Raw genomic sequence first — 18,171 nt, forward strand, 5'->3', positions numbered from 1 at the left:
TAGTAATAATGCTGCTTATGATAATAGCAACACTTGTTTTGTCCCTTAAAATCTGCAAAGCATTTTTACATATACAATATATAGGAAACTTAGTCACTATTCATATTGGATGACCAAGAAAGGCTTCATATAGGTATTTAAGTCAAGCCTTAAAGAAAAATTAAGGATTTATAAAGGAGATGAGAAAGTGTGCACAGTGTGCTTAGATAAGAAAAGATCTCTTCCCTCAAAGGCACACAGTTCAACAGATGGGAAAGATAGCCAGGCTGAAACTCCTTATGTGACTAGGGGAGTAACTCAACGTGGGTCGACCTAACTGGCTTCAAAAATACAATTTTAAAGAACTGGACTAGCCCAGTAGAAAGCCCTGAGAAACAAACAGGAAGCATCTGTCAAACGCGTTACCGCTCTTCCGAATAGCCACAAGCTTGCGTTAAACCAAGCCCACTCCCCCCCAGGCCCCAGCTTCTGCCTCGTCACGCCCTCTTGCGCCGAGTTCCGGAGCTAAACCTCAACCAAAGAGGTTGTGGGCTCCAGGGTTGGATGGCCCGAGGGAGAGCCAGCAGCCAATGAGAGAGAGCGACGCTGGGCTCTGGGAAGTGAATGTCTCCGGGGGGCGGGGAAAAGGAAGTGAAATGCATGAGACCTCATCAGGAGGTTAAAGAGATTCCACCAACTAGGGACAATCTAGAGTCACGTGCTTCTGGGAGCTGGGCAAAGCAGCTAATCAAAGGGCGACTTTCTTGAGCACGTGCCGAGGGTAAGGGCGAAATCGGGAGGGCGCCTCCCCCTGGCTCGGCGGTAGCGTGATGATCAGGGGCACCAATGGCCACATGGTTCTCAGGTCACGTGAAACTGTCTAGATCACGTGCGAGGGGCTGTCAGCGAACAGCTACCAATGAGAGGCGACAGAGGCTGTCATAGGCCGAGGGAATAGGGCTGCCTGGTCCAATGAGATCCCCGTGAACTTGCTGATTTCACCGTCACGTGAATCGGCGGAACGGAAAGGGGCGGCCACCCAGGAGGGAAGCGGGGTGGGGGCTGGAGGGCTGGGCGCGTGGGGCGCAGGCGCCTCGGGGACCCGGCGGCGGCGGCGGCGGCGGCGGCGGCGGTGACACCGGCCCAGTGAGCCGCTCCCGAACCGGAGCGAGCGGCGGCGGCCATGGCGGCGGACGGGGAGCGCTCTCCGCTGCTCTCCGAGCCCAACGACGGCGGCGCCAGCGGCAACGGGCTGGTGGGGCCCGGCGGGGGCGGGGCCGGCGCTGGAGGAGGCCTGGTTCCCTCTGCGCCGCCTTACGGATCTGGGAAACATGCCCCGCCTCAGGGTGAGCCGCGGCCGCTCTGCGATCCGGCCCGAGTTGGGGGCCCTGGGGGGCGGGGCCGGAACGGGAGGCGCCGGACCTGTGGGAAAGAAAGGGGGTGGGAGGAGCCGCGGGCCCGGCCTGTGGAACGAGGGCCGTGGCTGGTGACAGGGCAGGACGTGAGGGTGACAGCTGGATGATCATGGGTGACCCACTCTGCCTGTCCTTCCACAGCGTTCCCTCCATTCCAGGAGGGGCACCCAGCTGTGTTGCCCGGGGAGGACCCACCGCCGTACTCACCTCTGACCAGTCCAGATAGTGGCAGTGCCCCTGTGATCACATGCCGAGTCTGCAATTCTCCTATCAATGTGGAAGGCAAGATGCACCAACATGTTGTTAAGTGTGGTAACTGCAACGAAGCTACAGTGAGTTTCATTATCCAGGATTTTTTCTGATTCCTGCCTATAAATCTAGGAATTACACAAATGCAGACATCCATCCTTCCTCTCTTCCTCCCAGTACCCCAGAGTAAGAACAGTTGTTCTTTCATATCCATCTCAGGCTTCCTCTTCATTTCTGCAGATGATATATATCTGAATTCACTCCTGTTTTCCAAGGTCCTTTTCCCATTCTCCCGCAGTGTACCTTTTTTTTCTTCCTTTCTTTTCTTTTTCTTTTTTTTTTAAGGTTTTTGCAAGGCAATGGGGTTAAGTGGTTTGCCCAAGGCCACACAGCTAGGTAATTATTAAGTGTCTGAGGCTGGATTTGAACTCAGGTACTCCTGACTCCAGGGCTGGTGCTCTATCCACTGTGTGCCCTCTTCTTTTCTTTCTAATCAGGATCCCTACCAGCTTCCTGGATTATTGCTCTTGGGCCCTCCTCAAAAGGTATGTTTGGGAGGGATTGAGTTCAGGGCATTTGGTTCTTATCTCACTATTATTCCTTAGCCAATCAAGAATGCTCCACCTGGGAAGAAATATGTTCGGTGTCCCTGTAATTGTCTTCTCATCTGCAAAGTGACTTCACAGCGGATTGCCTGTCCTCGTCCCACCTGGTGAGAGCAGAGAACTAGGAAAGCCAAATGAGGAGGGATGGAGAGTAGAGCATTTAAGAGTGAAAGAATTTGTGGGGTTTAGAAGGAGCTTAGGAAAGGGCATGCTGGTAGAACTGCAAGATTCTATAGGGGAAAGTTCAGCATGATTCTTGGGAAGAGTTAGCATCTTTGGATCCATAAATAAAATATTTTGGGGGAAAATGGGTGATCTGATGTCTAGGTCATTTTTTTTTTATCATGGTGTAACAGGTTAGGTTAGGAAGGCAGAGAGTCTTGTATTTAAGGCAAATAAGACACTATACAGATGATCTCTGAAGAGGGAGGAAAACAATTCTTGGGATTCGAAGTGTCCTAAACTGTATCCTTCTTTCCTCTCCTCCACCCCCCTCCCCCAACACCACTCCCCAATAGTAAAAGAATCATCAACCTGGGTCCAGTACATCCAGGACCTCTGAGTCCAGAACCACAACCTGTTGGTGTCAGTGTCACCTGCGGCCATTGCAAGAATACCTTTCTGGTGAGGAAGGATGGGAGAGGGCTAGTAGACATTTATGAGAATATAATCCTACTTGTAATGTGAATATGTGGTGGGGAAAGTCAGATGTTGAAATCACCACATTTGCCCTTTTATGTCCTTCCCATATTCAATCCTTGTGTTTTTCTAAGGGAATCCCTTAAAGAACTGACCTTACAGAACCGTTTTCTCTCTACCTCTAACATAAATTGACTCTTCATCCTGTTTTCTCTATAGTGGTCAGAGTTTACAGGTCGAACCTTGGCCCGGTGCCCCCACTGCAAGAAAGTGTAAGTGATTTAGAACTGATATCATAGACCTAGCTATCAGGGAGTAGGTGGGGGGTGGGGACTTTATAAGGATTACAGTCAGGCTTGTCCTCTATGCTTATCCCTTGACAGCTCATCCATTGGGAGAAGATATCCCAGGAAGAGATGCATTTGCTGTTTCCTACTTGGGCTACTATTGGCTGTTACTGCCACAGGCTTAGCCGTGAGTAAATTAGCTATATCTTCTCTGACCCTTCACTTTTCATTTCACTGTTTTACACTCTTAGGTTCACGACTAGAATCAAGGGTTTCATTCCCTTCATAAGTGTAGTTAAAAAAAATCCTTCATAAGAGTAGTTAAAAAACCAAAAACCTGAGGTTTACCTGACAAAACAAAGTCTGATAGGGGATTGATGAAGTCTTCAAGATTGAATGGGATGGTTTTTCACTCCACAGAACAATTCAAATGAAATAACAGGAGATAGGAACAATTTTCAAATTGCCAGTTTAAGTAACTTTGTCTCTTTTTTGGTTTGGGGGACGCTAAGTGACTTCCCAAGGGTTACATAGCTAATAAATGTCCAAGGCTGGATTTGAACTCTGTTCCTTCTGATCCCAAGGCTCATTACTCTATCCACAGCAATACCTAGCTGCCCCATGTAGAATTTTCCTTTTCCAAAAAATTTAAAGTGGAGATTACCCAGTGGGTAATTACTACTTCCATGTTAGTTTTGTCTCATTTCCGCTGTAATTGCTTATAGATGAAGGGTTAACTAGAGCTAGCTTGGATGTGGTGTTTTATCAGGTAATGGACTGACAGATTGGCACTGATTCTTTTTTTTCTTCCATATTCCTCTCCTAGTTTGGCACATGGAAACATGCTCGACAATATGGGGGTATCTATGCAGCGTGGGCATTTGTCATCCTGCTGGCTGTGCTCTGTCTAGGCCGGGCTCTTTACTGGGCCTGTATGAAGGTCAGCCACCCTGTCCAGAACTATTCTTGAGCCCCCAGATGACCCACTAACTGTGCCTGGCTCCTCTCGATAGCAGGGAAAGTGACACTACAGAGGGGAATGGGAATGTCCCCTAGGCTTCCATAAGAGAAGCCAGGCTGTTGCCCTCCTCTTCTATAGGTGAAAGAGATGGGAAGGACCTGGGCCCTCAAAGACAAACAAGATTAGAAGGGTGGGTTGGCCAGTGCTGGCTGTTTAGTCCCTTCTGAGGGCTGCCTGTGCTTGGGATGGAGTGGGAGATACAGTATCCTTACCCCAAGGTTTGGAAAATGGTTGTAGCTCTTTTTCCTTCTCCATCCTCTCCTAAGGAGCCATTCCTGTCCCTCAAACATTCCAGGGCAAGGTAGGGGTAGGCAGCCCTGGGAGTTTCCCTCCCTTTTGCACCCCCAGGACCTTGCTGCTGCTATTGCACTTCACCAGGGGGGTAACTCTTAATTTGACTGCCCTCTTGGCCTCCTCTCCCCACCCCTTTCCATGCCCTGTGGGGGTGGGGTCAGCCGCTGCTCTGTACAGTACTATGGGAACTGATGTATATAGCTATTTAATGTGGGGTATGTTCCCCAATTTGTGTTCCTTCTCCCCAAGTCCTTCCTCTCTTACCGGTTGTGGCCGGTTTGTCTGTCTTTGGGGATGAGGGGCTCATCCTGTGCTTGTAAATAAATGAAATTGTGACTCTACCTTATTTCTCCTGTCATTTTTTTCTTTATTGTGGGCATGTAAGGAGATTTCAGCTCCTTTTCTATGATTCTCTTTCCAGAAGGGATAGGAAAAAGACAACAAGGCTGGACCTCTATGGTTCTTTATTCTCAAATCGAGCACTTAACAATAGCATTCTAAAAATTAAAGAAACAGTTCTGGATTTCTGGTTGCTAAAGAATCAGAAGCTTAAATTGTAGAATTACAATGCCAGCAAGAGAGTAATAGGACAGTGGTCACTACCTAAGGCTTTGGACCGGATCTTACTATCACATAAGGCAGGAAGTAAGGACCGGGACAACAAGAAATAGTCAAGCCGCCAGCCAACATTCTTGGCTCGGGCATTCATCATGTAGGTCCAAAAAGTATAAGCATAAGCTGCGTCTGGATAGAGATGGCGGAAACTGTCAGTCAGTGGCACAGCCTTAAGCATGTCCCCAAAGCCTTGGCGCTCCTGTGGGGTAAAACCAGCATTTTTCTTGTTTCCCTTGGGATTGCGCAAGTCAATTTCTTCATGGGCCACATTGAGGTCCCCACAGAGCACAAGAGGCTTTTTTTTAGCATTTAGTCCCTTCAAAAACTTGCGAAATGCTTCGTCCCATTTTTGTCGGTACTCCAGTCGAACCAGCCCTCGTCCTGCGTTAGGTACGTAGGCTGTCACCAGCACAAATGCCTCAAACTCAGCCACTATCACCCGGCCCTCCTGATCATGTTCTTCTTCACCTATGGAATGAATACAAAAACCCAGATAAAGGTCAAGCATTAGAAAGTAGAAGACTGGAGAATATTTTAAACCCTTCCAGGGTTACATGAGAGTAGAGATGAGGAACAGCAAAGCTATAACATCTCACCAATGCCAAAAGTGACATCAAGTGGGCGCTGTCGGGAAAGTAGACCAACACCGCTATATCCCTCTTTATCAGTTGGTGAGGACCAGTACTGGTGGCTAAGACCAGACAGATCCCGAAGCTCAGGTGGCAGCTTGCTTTCTGAACATTTTGTTTCTTGGAGGCAAAGAATGTCAGGGGCTTCTTCCTTTACCCACTGTCCGTGCAGAAAAGAAGGCAGGTTACAAAGACTTACTCATCCCAGTCCATCACCCTCTGCCTCCCCCCAACTCATCTCATCCTAAAGCCTAAATTCTCAAAATAAGACTAGCATTTTAAAGAAGAAAACCTTAAAAGCCAAGCAAATAACGAATATATGCCTCTTAAAAGGAATTCAGCAATTTTGGGAACCAAAGGTGATTTTTCAACCAGCGGGTCATACTCACATCCAGACCCTTTTTTTTGATCCAGGCCCGGAGCCCATCCACATTCCAGGAGCATATCTTGAGTGTAGAAGGCTTGCCACTAGGTGAGGTTTTCTGGTCTGGGGGATCCTCATAGGTGGCAGATGCCTCCCCGGCTGCCTCCTTTGCTTTAGCACCCTTCTTGGTCTTCTTGGGTGCAGGCTCTGGTAAAAGTTGTATTAGGAAAGGTCAGAATTCTCAGTATGGGTAGCAGCCACTTCAGCTCGGAGGGCCCACGACAGGGAAACCTCTTCTGCCCGTTTTCCCCATTGATGGAGATCGGTGCTTTTGTCTCCCAATTCCCGGGGGTGGGGGGTGGGGGGTAAGCAAGCCAAGGTTCAGGCGCTACCTTTGACCTCGGGCTCTTCGTCGCTGAGCCCATCCTTCACAGGCGCTGGCTTCTTGCCGCGCTTTGGCATCTTCCTCGCCCGCAGCGCCGCCGCCCCTCGACCCAGGCCCCCCGCAGCCCAACGCAGAATCCTGGCCTGTGGACACAGAGAGTTGGGAAGGGCTCGGGCGGGGCGGGGCCTTTCCCTGGGGAGCCCCTCCTCCCGCCGGGGCCTGGAAAGCCCTTCCTCCGCGCCCGCCTCCCTCCTTCCCCAAACACGCCGGGAGCCCCAGGGCCCCCAGGGCCCGGCGCATCGAGTTCGCGCGCAGAACCTCCGGGGGCCGCCTCCCCGCCCCGCGGACGCCTCTCGCCTGCCGCGGCTGGTCCGGTCCCGTCTCAGGCCAGGAGCGCCGGGGCGGTCACCGCGAGGCCGGCCCCGCTGGGAAGCTGGAAGCTCCTTCCCAGCCCGACACAAAGAGCAGAACGCGCGCTTCCCCACGTGGGCTCGTGGGCCCCGGTCACATGGCCTCGGATCGCGGGCTTCCGAGGAGAGGAAGTGGCGGGGATAGGCTGAGCCGCGGCGCGGTGAGCCCGCCCCTCCACGTGACGCGATGCCTGTCTCCGGCCGGGCTTCTCCTCCGGGGCTGCCTAGCCGCTTGCCTTACAGTCCACTCCATCCTCCAAGCGGCCACCGAAGGCCGTCGAATGAAGAGGAGGTAAAGGAGCGTCCGCCATGAGCGAGAAGAGTCTCAGCGACTCGGTGAGGGGGCCGCGAGGAAAAGGCGCCGACACTCCGTACCGGCAGTAGCGGCGGCCAGACCGCTCTTAAGGCCCCGTCGCGGTTGGGGGGAGGGGAGGGGGCGGGGCCGACGGAGCCCGGCCGTTAGAGGCCGCGCTTGACGCGTTCCGGTCGGCCCCGCCCCCTCGTGCGAGCGTGGCGGCCCGGCGCCGCGGATGGAGTGAGGGGCGGGGCAGCTCCACGGACCCACCCCCGACCTCTGACCCCTCAGCCCCAGCCATGCCCACGGTGCTTGGTTTTGAGGGCAGCGCCAACAAGATCGGTGTGGGCATCGTGAGAGATGGAGCGGTCCTGGCCAACCCTCGGCGGACCTACCTCACCCCGCCGGGCACGGGTCAGTGGGTCCGCGGTCCGGGGGTTCTGGGGAGAGGGGGTGCCGTCCCTGCCCCCCCCCCCCCCGGGCTCTCCCGAACCTGGAAAGTAGCCCCGGGAAACACGCCCCCACTTGGGCTGGGGGGGGGGACGCCGGCTCCTGAGATCTCTTTAAAAGACCACAGAACGCTTGGCATCCGACACGTGGGTAGTTGTGGGCGGAGTTGTGGCCCCTGAAGCTCAGAGCAGCTGAGTGTCAGAATGGGGGCTCCGACCCCAAGTCTAGAGCTCCGGCCCCCGACGCTGAGGGAGCTGGCCTTGCCGGCAGGGAAGGGCGACTCACTGAGCTGCTGGGGAGCGGGCGCTCCCCGGGGCCGGCTTCCTCAGTTTTAACAGGAAGATTGCTGCCAACTAAACCCGGGCCCCAGCCACCTACCCAGGACCGGCGCCACAACTCCAGTCCAGGTCTCTCTGCTGGAGCTGGAACCAGCGCCTCTGGCTCAGAGCAGTAGAATTTCCTCTTGGGCCCCTTTATTATGAATTGGAGGACATTTTTCTAAAAGATGGTCCTATTATATCTGACCCTCTTACCCAACCTCTACCAGGGTTCCTTCCGGGAGACACTGCCAGGCATCACCGAGCTTGTGTGCTGGACCTGCTGCATGAAGCATTGACTGAAGCTGGACTCAGCCCTAAGGACATTGACTGTGTCGCCTTTACCAAGGGTACGGGTTGGAAAGGGGCCTTCAGGGTGGGAATGGACTGAGACTTGTCCACCTTCAAGTGCCCTGTCCTTGTGGGCTGGTCTCTTGCAGATTGCTGATCCCTCTTTCTCCTTCACTTCAGGCCCCGGAATGGGTGCCCCACTCGTCTCGGTGGCTGTTGTTGCCCGAACTGTGGCACAGCTGTGGAATAAGCCATTGGTGGCTGTGAATCATTGCGTGGGTCATATTGAGATGGGCCGCCTCATCACTGGAGCCACTAACCCAATTGTACTCTATGTCAGTGGTGGAAATACTCAGGTACTGGGAAAACATCACTTAGCCCTTCCTCATTGTTTCTTAGAAGTCTTAATTATTATATCAGTTGATTGTAACATCCTTCCCAGACATTATATTGATTGATTGTAATGTCCTTCCCAGACGCAAGGCACTGTCATTTTAAAATGAGTAGCGGGAGAAGAGTTATGCAAAGCTTTGATGTGTGCTACTATAGTCATGTCAGCAGTCATTTTTTAAAATACAACCAGATGCTAAAAAAGTCATAGGAAATTCTGTTTAAATGATCAACAGAAAAGGTAGCACCCAAGTAAATTTAAAAGTTTAGGAGCTTTTCATCTAGAAAGATGAATGCTGAAAATGATTATGATCAAAGTTTGAAGGATTTGGTTAAGGGAAACATGAGTTTATTTACCAAATTCTGGAAAATTAGACCTAAGAATATTGATCAATACTGCCTCAGAGCAGGGTAAAAAGGACAACAGCATCAATTCTCTCTGAAAATTAACCCTGGTAGTTTTCCTTTCATTTAACCATCTTTTGTTTTAGCTTCCTGTCAACAAGCATTGATTCAAACACTTAATACAAGCTTATTGTTTGTGAATTACTATACTATGTATCCATCAAAATGTTTAGTTATATTGTTACGTCAAAAATTCTTAATCTGGGAATCTTGTTTTTATAAATATATATGTATATATATATATATGTTTATATGTATTTTCTGTATGTATGTTTGTATATTGATAATCATATTTCAGTATTATTTTTCCCTTAGTAATCCCAAGTATTTCTTTTTTGTGTGTGTTTAAAAGCATTATTGTCAAAAAGGGGTCCGTAGTATTCACTAGACTGCCAAAGAGATTGGTGACCACAAAAAAAGTTAAGAACTTCTGATATAAAGGAACTTAGATAGAAATATAATTACATTATGCATAATTGCAAAATATAGTGAGACATAGTAATACATGGGGAAACCATAAAGTCTGAGAGAGAATCAAATCCAGAGAGATGTTGGAGCAGGGATCTTAATGTGACTGAATGAGTTTTCCCTTTCTGTACATTATTCCTTGCCACTAAACTTCTACTTCTACCCCTTACTGAGATAACTATTCCTGATTTAGGATTCTTTAATTACTATCAGATGTTGGATTAAAAAATGAGTGTAAATCAGTGAAATATGTTCTGTTGTCTAGATATTTCTTTTTACTCCATGGCATATACTTAAGACTACCCCCTAATCTTTTGAATGACTCTTGCAGGACCCTTTCTTCCTACTTACATGTAGGATAACCACTTTTACACCTCATACTGGCGGGATCATGTCATCAAAAGATATATTCTCAAAGGATGTGTTGGAATTTCACAGGCTAGATAAATATCAGTAACTGGGGATTTCTGCTTTTAGCTTTCATATGGACTAGTTAAGTGTACTCTTGACTTCTCTGGGCTATTTCTTATAGTAGAAATACTGAGAATAATTTTTTCAAAAAGTAGAGACATATCTTCCTCATTGTTTCTTAGAAGTCTTAGTTTTATATTGATTGATTGTAATGTCCTTCCCAGACTCAGGTTTTCATGGACACCCCTACCTCCTTTAGGTGATTTCATACTCGGAGCATCGCTACCGAATCTTTGGGGAAACCATCGACATTGCTGTTGGTAATTGTCTGGATCGATTTGCCAGAGTTCTAAAGGTGAGAGAAAAAGACTTTGGGGGCAGCTAGGTGGCATAGTGGATAAAATACCGGCCCTGGAGTCAGGAGTACCTGGGTTCAAATTCGGTCTCGGACACTTGGCCTTAGGCAAGCCACTTAACCCCGTTTGCCTTGCAAAACAAAACCTAAAAAAAAAAAAAAGACTTGGGTGCCTAAGGGAAACATAATATGTGAGAGTGTCCACTAGGCTTCTGTGGGGATTGAGGGGAGAACATGGTGTTCTAAACAGTCAAACTGACTTTACAGTGGTAAGATCACAATAGTGAAGCAATCTAGGCCTGCCCTTTGTTCCCTGTACTTCTAGCTTAACCCCCTCCCACCTCACTACTTTCTTGTTTCCTCCCCTATCAGATCTCCAATGATCCCAGCCCTGGCTACAACATTGAGCAGATGGCAAAGCGGTGAGGGGGATATGGGGTGAGGAGACTCTTAAGGGGTATGGGGGAGGCCAGAAAAGGGAGACTGGTAAGATTTCAGGGCCTTCCCTATACATACTAATGTACTTGGGAAGAGGGAGAAGCCTTCATATTCCCTGGACCTGATGTTTTATGTACTCTTCAATACAGAGGACAAAAGTTAGTAGAGTTACCATACACTGTGAAGGGAATGGATGTCTCATTCTCAGGGATCCTGTCTTATATTGAGGTGAGTATAAGAAATGAGGATATGGATCATCCCTCCAATACAGCAGACTACCACTGGAAGGGTGGGGTATGGATCCCAGGAATGTAGGTTTCCAAACCTCATCCTAAAGACAACCTGAATTTTAAGGAAATAGTTATTAATTCTCTTGATTCAGGTCTGAAACTAAATTCTACCCTCATTATATTCCACATCCTACCTTTAGATTTTTTTTCCATTTCCTAGGAAGCAGCTCATCGAATGCTGGCTGCAAATGAATGTACTCCTGAAGATCTGTGTTTCTCTCTTCAGGTACTAGAGGGGAACGGTTTATGGTAGGATACTGAGACTGAAGAAGCCTTTTGATTTAGCATGGAATTGAGCTGAAATGATTCTCACATGTTGCATCTTTTTATTCCTCTCCCCACTCCCAATCCAGGAAACAGTGTTTGCAATGCTGGTGGAAATCACAGAACGGGCCATGGCACACTGTGGCTCCCAAGAAGTTCTCATTGTGGGAGGTGTGGGATGTAAGTATCACTGTATTATGTGTGTGAGTGTATGTGTAGAGGTGTGTGTATGTGTGTGTGTGTCTCTCTCTCACACACATGTGCATAGACAAACATAAACAGACACACATCCAGATATGTTTTCTTCATGTGCTAATATCATATATTCCAACAAGAATTCCAGAGCTACTTTAGTTTGGTAGGAGTGAGGGTGGGTGGGAAGTATATTAGCCTACCTCCCAACCTTCCTACTCCACCTCCAATTCCTCTGAATTTCCCCATAAGAAGAATAGAACTGAGATTTGTTGATTAGTTGGTAATTTAAGTCAGAGAAATAAGTGGAATGAAACAAACCTCACTTCCATTGATAACTCAGGTAACATGAGACTACAGGAGATGATGGGGACAATGTGTGAAGAACGTGGTGCCCAGCTCTTTGCCACTGATGAAAGGTGAGAGTATTTTCTCTTTTTTCTCTCCTGTCTCCTTCCTCTCTTCTCCAAGAATCATTTATTGTAGCCAAGGGACTGTAGGACTGAGATTCCCTTCCTCAATTCCCAAAGACTCATGTAGTTCTCTTTTTACCCACAGATTTTGCATTGACAATGGAGCTATGATTGCTCAAGCTGGTTGGGAGATGTTCCAGGCTGGACATAGGACAGCACTCAGTGATTCTGGTGTCACTCAGAGGTAAGATACTCCTCCACTTTCCAACCTCTTTCACACACATTTTGGAGAGAGTTCCATGTACTTTGATGAGTGGAGAAAGGTTCTAATATTTGTATATATTTTCAGATACAGGTTTTTGGAGTGGATGTTTTTGCCTAATTATTTCTCTTTGTTTCAAAGGGAGATTTCAGGTTAGAAGTGGTGGTTGGAAAAGATTGTAATGTTTTTTAAAAATAAAGAGAAAGGGGAGGGGTGTTAGGATTCTGTGTCTGGGAAGAATGCTGAAGAACCTGACTCAATGTCCCCATTCTTTCATCTACCATCTTCCTCCATAGGTACCGTACTGATGAAGTAGAAGTGACTTGGAGGACCTAGTGAGGAGAGGGTCTCACAAAGTCATCATCAAGGAAAAGCTGAATGTGTGGAACTTTCCTGTTCTCTGACCACATAATGAGTTTCAGATTAAGTTCTCCACTACCTCTTTTAGAGAGCTGCTTTCATTATGATCAAGCAATAAAACACATTTGTTTTTTTGTATCTATCACTGACAGGGACTTCTTAGAACCTATGTGAATTGCCTTGTGCCACATACGTAGAGGTACACTAAATAAATGCTTGTTGTTTTGACAGGCTAACTAAATAAAAGTGTTACTGACTAGAAAAGATGTTGGCCAACTTCTCCAGGATGATAAAGAAAATAAATTGAAAATACACAAAAACGTTGACATCAGAAATTTGGTAGCAAAAATGGTTGAATGTAAGGCTGAGAACTAGGAGAGAGCCTTTCCTGGATATTTTTTTTTTGTTTTTTGTTTTTTAGGGTTTTTTTGCAAGGCAAACGGGGTTAAGTAGCTTGCCCAAGGCCACACAGCTAGGTAATAATATTAAGTGTCTGAGGCTGGATTTGAAGTCAGGTACTCCTGACTCCAGGACTGGTGCTCTATCCACTGCAGCACCTAGCCGCCCCTTCCTGGATATTTCTAAGATATTTTGTTCAGCAAACATTTATTAAAATCCAATTTAGGAGAAGTAGGGAACTGATAAATAGTTTTGAGGTTGTGGAGGTCTGGGTGAGTACCCCTCTTTGGGGGTTGTACCCTGTTGATGGCTTAGCCCTTGCCTAAGGCTCCCGTTCTGTAGTCCCCCTGGAGCTAGGGCTTTCTAGTTCTCTAGACCTTCCCTTCCCTCCTTTGCAGCTTCATTGACAGTACAAAGTAAGTGTGTCCTATTGGTCTAAGGATAAACATGATGGGGGGTGGCCAAGCCCCGAGACAGCAACAGCTACACCATATATGGAGCCCCGGGATTGGCTGATCTTGAGATCACACACAGGCTCTTATTGTGATGTGTTGTCAAAAAGTAAGTACTGTAGGCTTCCCTGGGGATTTAGAAATTCCCCACCCTAGTGCCTGGGATCTATTTTTTTTTTTGCCATTTGGGACCTTCATAGACTCATAACAATAAGGACATCCTCTTGAGAAATATTGCTGCAGGTCTTCATGGAGATGCATCTGACATTCAGAATGTAGGGAGGGAGGGACAAATGAGTCAGAAATGAGTTAGTCATTGTTCAAAACTGATCATCCTGGTTAACTCCAGAGACCTACATACCTTCCTTTGATTAGCCTGCAAGTCCTGCCTCAAGACATGCTCCCAAGAGGAGCAGAAGCAATAGGGAAGATAGATTCTTGCTTTCCTTCTAATGGTGATTCCTGTAGCTGATGTGAGGCCACCAGATTTTCAAATACCTTTCAACTGCAGATAGAGGAAGATCTTCTAGTTCAGACCTAACCCAAAGCAAAGGTAGTTCCTGCTATCACTCAGAATTCTCAGGTTCAAGGACCATGGAAATATTGTGTTTTCTTGGTTCTTTGCATTGTATCCTATAAGTTTGTACCTCTCCCACTTGGTTCAACTCAGCCCTGGCCTTCCCACTGAACACTAGAGCTACTCCATTTTCCCCTGGTTAGTTGTTAGTGCTGTAATATTTTTTTAAGTCCTATTTCAGAATCCTTTTATCCTCTGTCTTCCTACTCAACATTTCTGGTTAAGGTATGGGTTATTTGATCATGACACCTTAAGCCTCTCAGCTGTGGGAGAGAGGACAAGAAAGCAAATTCAGTATAGTTGTCAGGGGTGGACTTGATCTCTATCTCCTTTGGTTTTTCCCGAGTTTAGGAAACTTCTACTTCCTAGAAGACTAGTTGGAATCCTTTCAGAAGAGTGAATCTGAGTAGAAAGGAGACAATGGAGAATGGATTAGGTGAATGGTTTAATGCTAAGCACTCCTCTTGTCATACAATCAAGGACCAGAGCTAGGCCTTGACCCCAAAGAAAGCTTCAAGCCCCCCCCTAGTGTCTTGGACTGCTCACAAAAACTTCACTGGGGCATCTAGTCCATTTCTTCCAGCAAATCAATAAATAGGGGATCAGTCCTATCAAACCTATAAAGTAAGAGATAAGGATAGGTAAACAGCTCCTCTCCTCCATCCCACATTCTCCCAAATTCCACTGTTACAGAACAGAAACAGGGAAAGTTGCATAAGAGATAAAATGTGAGGGAAATTAGTGCAGAAGAGATGAGATTAACTTTTGTTTCTCCTGTGACTGGCAATCCAGGGAAGGCCCTGGATCTAGTTTTTGAATTTTAAGGGGTGAGATCATCATATGGTGAAAAGCTGTTATTTCTGTATGCTACTTTGACTACCTCATCTCATTCTCAGAATTGTCCCTCACTTGAAAGATAGGAATATGGGAGTTGTAGAATCCCTACAGTATATATCCACTGTTTCTGGTTCTACTTGGTCTGGAACAGACCACTGGTCTGAGGAAAGGTGGAGAGAAGCTGAGGCTATCCCCCTGTTCCAGCCAATCAATTACTCCCCACTTAATCCCATAGATTTCCCAATATTCCAAGGGAATTATCTGTTTCTGGGAAAGAACTCTATACTTTCTATCCCAGTGGATTACTGAGCAGCAGTTACATTTTTTTCCCCTTCTGTGACCGAGGCATCCCATTCCTATGTTAATTGTCCTTTTCCCTACCCATTACTATTCCCCTCTTATCTCAACCCTTTTCCCAAGGCATCCATATTTTTGGAGTCCAAAAACACTGGATTCACTGGTGGAAGGCAGGTAGGAGAGAGAATAAGCAAGTTATGTCACCTCTTTAAACTCCTTTTTCTTTCCTATAATCGCACAAACTCCTGGACCATTTTTCCCCACTACACTGAATGTAGGGCGTGTAGTTGAGCCCTCCTTCCCCCACACTCAGCCCACATGGTCCTTTTCAGTAGATGTGGGCAGCTCTTGCCAATAATGCTTCTATCCTAAGATTAACACATTGGGTTTCAGCCAGTCCAGACCTGAGACCTGGAGAAGAGATAATAAAAAGATGAATGAAGAAATGTGGGAGACAGTATGGTGAGTGAGAATTATAGCAGTTATATGAATAGATGAGAGTACTGATTCTTAGTATTCTGCGCCTGAGACTGCCTCAGCTCAAAGCTCCAAGGCAGAGATGATTGTGTAAAATGAATGTATCTTCCCTACATTCAACCATTTCACACAGTCCTCTAAATCTCAAATGCCATGGGTCTCTTGAGTGGCCAGTAGTGGTTAGGGATGGGAGGTCTCCTGATTTGAATCTCTCACTAATCCCACTGTTCTTAACCCAGATGACAAATATTTGTCTTATTTCCCTAGGCCTTAATTAGAAATAAAATCATTGTTGTGTCCCAATACCTTTTTTGCAGTACTTCTAATCTCTTTTTCTTTTCCTACTCCCATGTCTCCACTTACTGAGGCTACACTCCCACACACCTTTAGACTGATATTCTTGGTAAAGGCACTCACAAAATCGTCCAGAGCTGGTCATTGACTGGATGATTCACACCAGACACAGGCCTGAGAAGAGGAAGGCAGGAATGGCATTAAGGTAGCTAATAAGCTATTTGCCCCTCCCTAGTTAACTTTGGTTAGATGTGGAAAGAAACTTATGGAGAAATCTATGGACTCTTCCCTACTATAACAGGTTGGAAGGAGACTTGAAGCCCTGTGTCCTCTATCTTTCTTCTTTCCCCTGTTTCCTCATTGTTACTAAATGGTCATGGATTATTGCTACTGGAGTCTCTCTTTTCTGTTGTCTTCCTCCCCTTTTTTCCCCCTTAGGTTCTCTGCAATTTAGTATGCCTGCCTGGTCAAGGAGTATCTCACTGAAAGTTCTCTACATGATCCTGCACATTGGTAAAGCTCACAGAAGTCAGAGTCATGAGACCGGTGCCAGGCTGGACTGACAAATGGTCAGAGAATTAAGCAATGTAGGGTGAATTGGGGAAGATGGAATATCCAAGGAAGAAAGGAAGACAACAAGGTCACTGAGGTAGTCAGGTGTGATCTCAGATGCTGCCTATCTCTAGGCCAGGGAGTGGCCAAACCTTGACCTCAGGCAAAATACCTACCTGTTTTGTAAAGCCAGGCCCTTCAACTAAGTATGGTTTATATAGTTTGTAATATTTAAAAATCACTCTTAGCCCAAATGCACAAAACCAAGTAGCTGGCTAGATTTGGCCATACAAACCTAGTTTGACTTTAGCCCTTTTCCATCATTCCTCCTGAAAACACATACACACACACACACACACACACACACACACACACACACACACACACAAACAGAAACATGCACTTCAATCTCCTGCAACACCCTTGACACTTGTATGGGAAAGAGAAAGGAGTTTAGGGAGGTGATGTTATGACTTGCTCTTAATCTTTCTCCTACCTGCCCTTCCACCAGTCACAAAAGTGGGAGGCAATGGTTTCTAGTGCAGACTCCCATAGATATTGGAGAGCCTATTAAAAATTCAGTGTGAGCTTTTATACCCTGGAAACTGATAAATACCACAAAATTAGGGCTTGCCTGCAGATTGAATTTCAAGTGTGTCAATACCATAAGCTTTTTTTTGGAAAGCTGATTGTTAAACATTTACCAGCATGTCAGTGGTAGGAGAGGACTAAACATTTTCAGACAGGTAAATCAGAAGAGAATATCCTCAGCAGCCTTGGGCTGGGGCGAGAGTAATCCCACCCATTCTACTTCAGTCCTGGTGAAGTCATTTATGGGTTAGCTGTGTATATATATATATTTTTTTTTGAAAAAATAACCAATCAGAGCTATACCCAACTCCATCTATCTTCATCTCGTGTCTGATCCCCACCCCAAAACACACATCATTAAATGGATGGCTTCTACTTAACTGTAGGGTCCCCATTGTCTCCACTTCTGTCCTTTCCAAGGTGCTAACTGACCTGGAAAACTTTAGGAGCAGAGATAAAGCAGGAGAGAGCAGAGGAGAGGGTAGCCCTGAAGATTCCAGCAGACAACAGAGTTCATGCTCTTGGTCTAGAGAAATAAGGTTGGTCAGAAATAGAAATGGAAGTCCTTAACCATTCATTTTCCCCTTATCTCCTCCCCCCCTCTTGACTTCCCCCAGAGTTCCTAGAATAGAAGAATTTCTGCTGTTAATGAGTTATCTCCATATCATATCCTCACTTGAGCATCTCTTTTCTTCCTGGCACTCACCTGATAGTAGTTAGACAATCCACAGGTGTAGGAGCCAAGTTTCTGACAGCTTGCTGAAGTCTCAGCCATATGGACATTCTGGGCCTGCACAACTCCTGTTCACCACAGTCATATCTGTCATATTCCCTGAAGCATGTCATACCACTACACAGGAGTCTGAGAAGAAAAATGAGAATAGATTCCTTCTAAAGGCATCAGTGCAGACTAGAAACAACAAGGTCCAACCCTCTCCCAGAAAATAATTCCTTCTATAATATCCCTGATGGAATGATTCAGCCTTAACTTGTTTGTATTTCAATATTCAAACAATACTAAAAGATAATATGCAAATGAATACCTGACAGATGTGAGTTTATGAATGAAGAATCAGTGGGTACTACTCTTGCTCATTATGTTCTCTTCATTGCAGTTTCCTTATTCCTTTCAGAGGAACCAGGTAATTCTGCACGAGAAGCAGGTGAGTAGAGACTTATCATTGGTGGCAGTTCAAAAGCTA

At 46.6% G+C, this 18,171-nt stretch overlaps 3 protein-coding genes across 4 annotated transcripts; 2 read left to right on the top strand and 1 right to left on the bottom strand.

Annotated features, from left to right (window-relative positions):
- The first annotated feature begins 1,074 nt into the window (after positions 1–1,074).
- Positions 1,075–4,928, top strand: PIP4P1 (phosphatidylinositol-4,5-bisphosphate 4-phosphatase 1). The gene is made up of 7 exons (XM_074234972.1): positions 1,075–1,325; positions 1,536–1,726; positions 2,249–2,355; positions 2,767–2,872; positions 3,107–3,159; positions 3,271–3,361; positions 4,001–4,928. Exons 1-7 carry the CDS (start codon positions 1,163–1,165, stop codon positions 4,142–4,144), a joined length of 855 nt encoding a protein of 284 aa, XP_074091073.1. The 5' UTR covers positions 1,075–1,162; the 3' UTR covers positions 4,145–4,928.
- An 8-nt stretch (positions 4,929–4,936) lies between these two features.
- On the bottom strand, positions 4,937–7,090 carry APEX1 (apurinic/apyrimidinic endodeoxyribonuclease 1). Of its 2 annotated transcripts, XM_074234970.1 has the most exons (5): positions 6,840–7,090; positions 6,490–6,625; positions 6,123–6,304; positions 5,701–5,893; positions 4,937–5,572 (listed from the first exon to the last, which is right to left on the bottom strand). In XM_074234970.1, the coding sequence occupies exons 2-5, from the start codon at positions 6,557–6,559 to the stop codon at positions 5,052–5,054; spliced, it is 966 nt and encodes a 321-aa protein (XP_074091071.1). In that variant the 5' UTR covers positions 6,560–6,625; positions 6,840–7,090; the 3' UTR covers positions 4,937–5,051. The 2 variants fall into 2 exon arrangements, with proteins under 2 accessions (XP_074091071.1, XP_074091072.1); XM_074234971.1 differs by lacking the exon at positions 6,840–7,090 and having other exon boundaries at positions 6,490–6,733.
- A 299-nt stretch (positions 7,091–7,389) lies between these two features.
- Positions 7,390–12,889, top strand: OSGEP (O-sialoglycoprotein endopeptidase). Its single transcript, XM_074234969.1, has 11 exons — positions 7,390–7,601; positions 8,185–8,304; positions 8,426–8,601; positions 10,179–10,274; positions 10,647–10,696; positions 10,862–10,940; positions 11,163–11,228; positions 11,356–11,446; positions 11,802–11,877; positions 12,017–12,115; positions 12,430–12,889. The coding sequence occupies exons 1-11, from the start codon at positions 7,487–7,489 to the stop codon at positions 12,467–12,469; spliced, it is 1,008 nt and encodes a 335-aa protein (XP_074091070.1). The 5' UTR covers positions 7,390–7,486; the 3' UTR covers positions 12,470–12,889.
- Positions 12,890–18,171: the final 5,282 nt, after the last annotated feature.

Source organism: Macrotis lagotis, chromosome 4 (genome assembly GCF_037893015.1).
Source record: "Macrotis lagotis isolate mMagLag1 chromosome 4, bilby.v1.9.chrom.fasta, whole genome shotgun sequence".
NCBI lineage: Eukaryota > Metazoa > Chordata > Mammalia > Peramelemorphia > Peramelidae > Macrotis > Macrotis lagotis.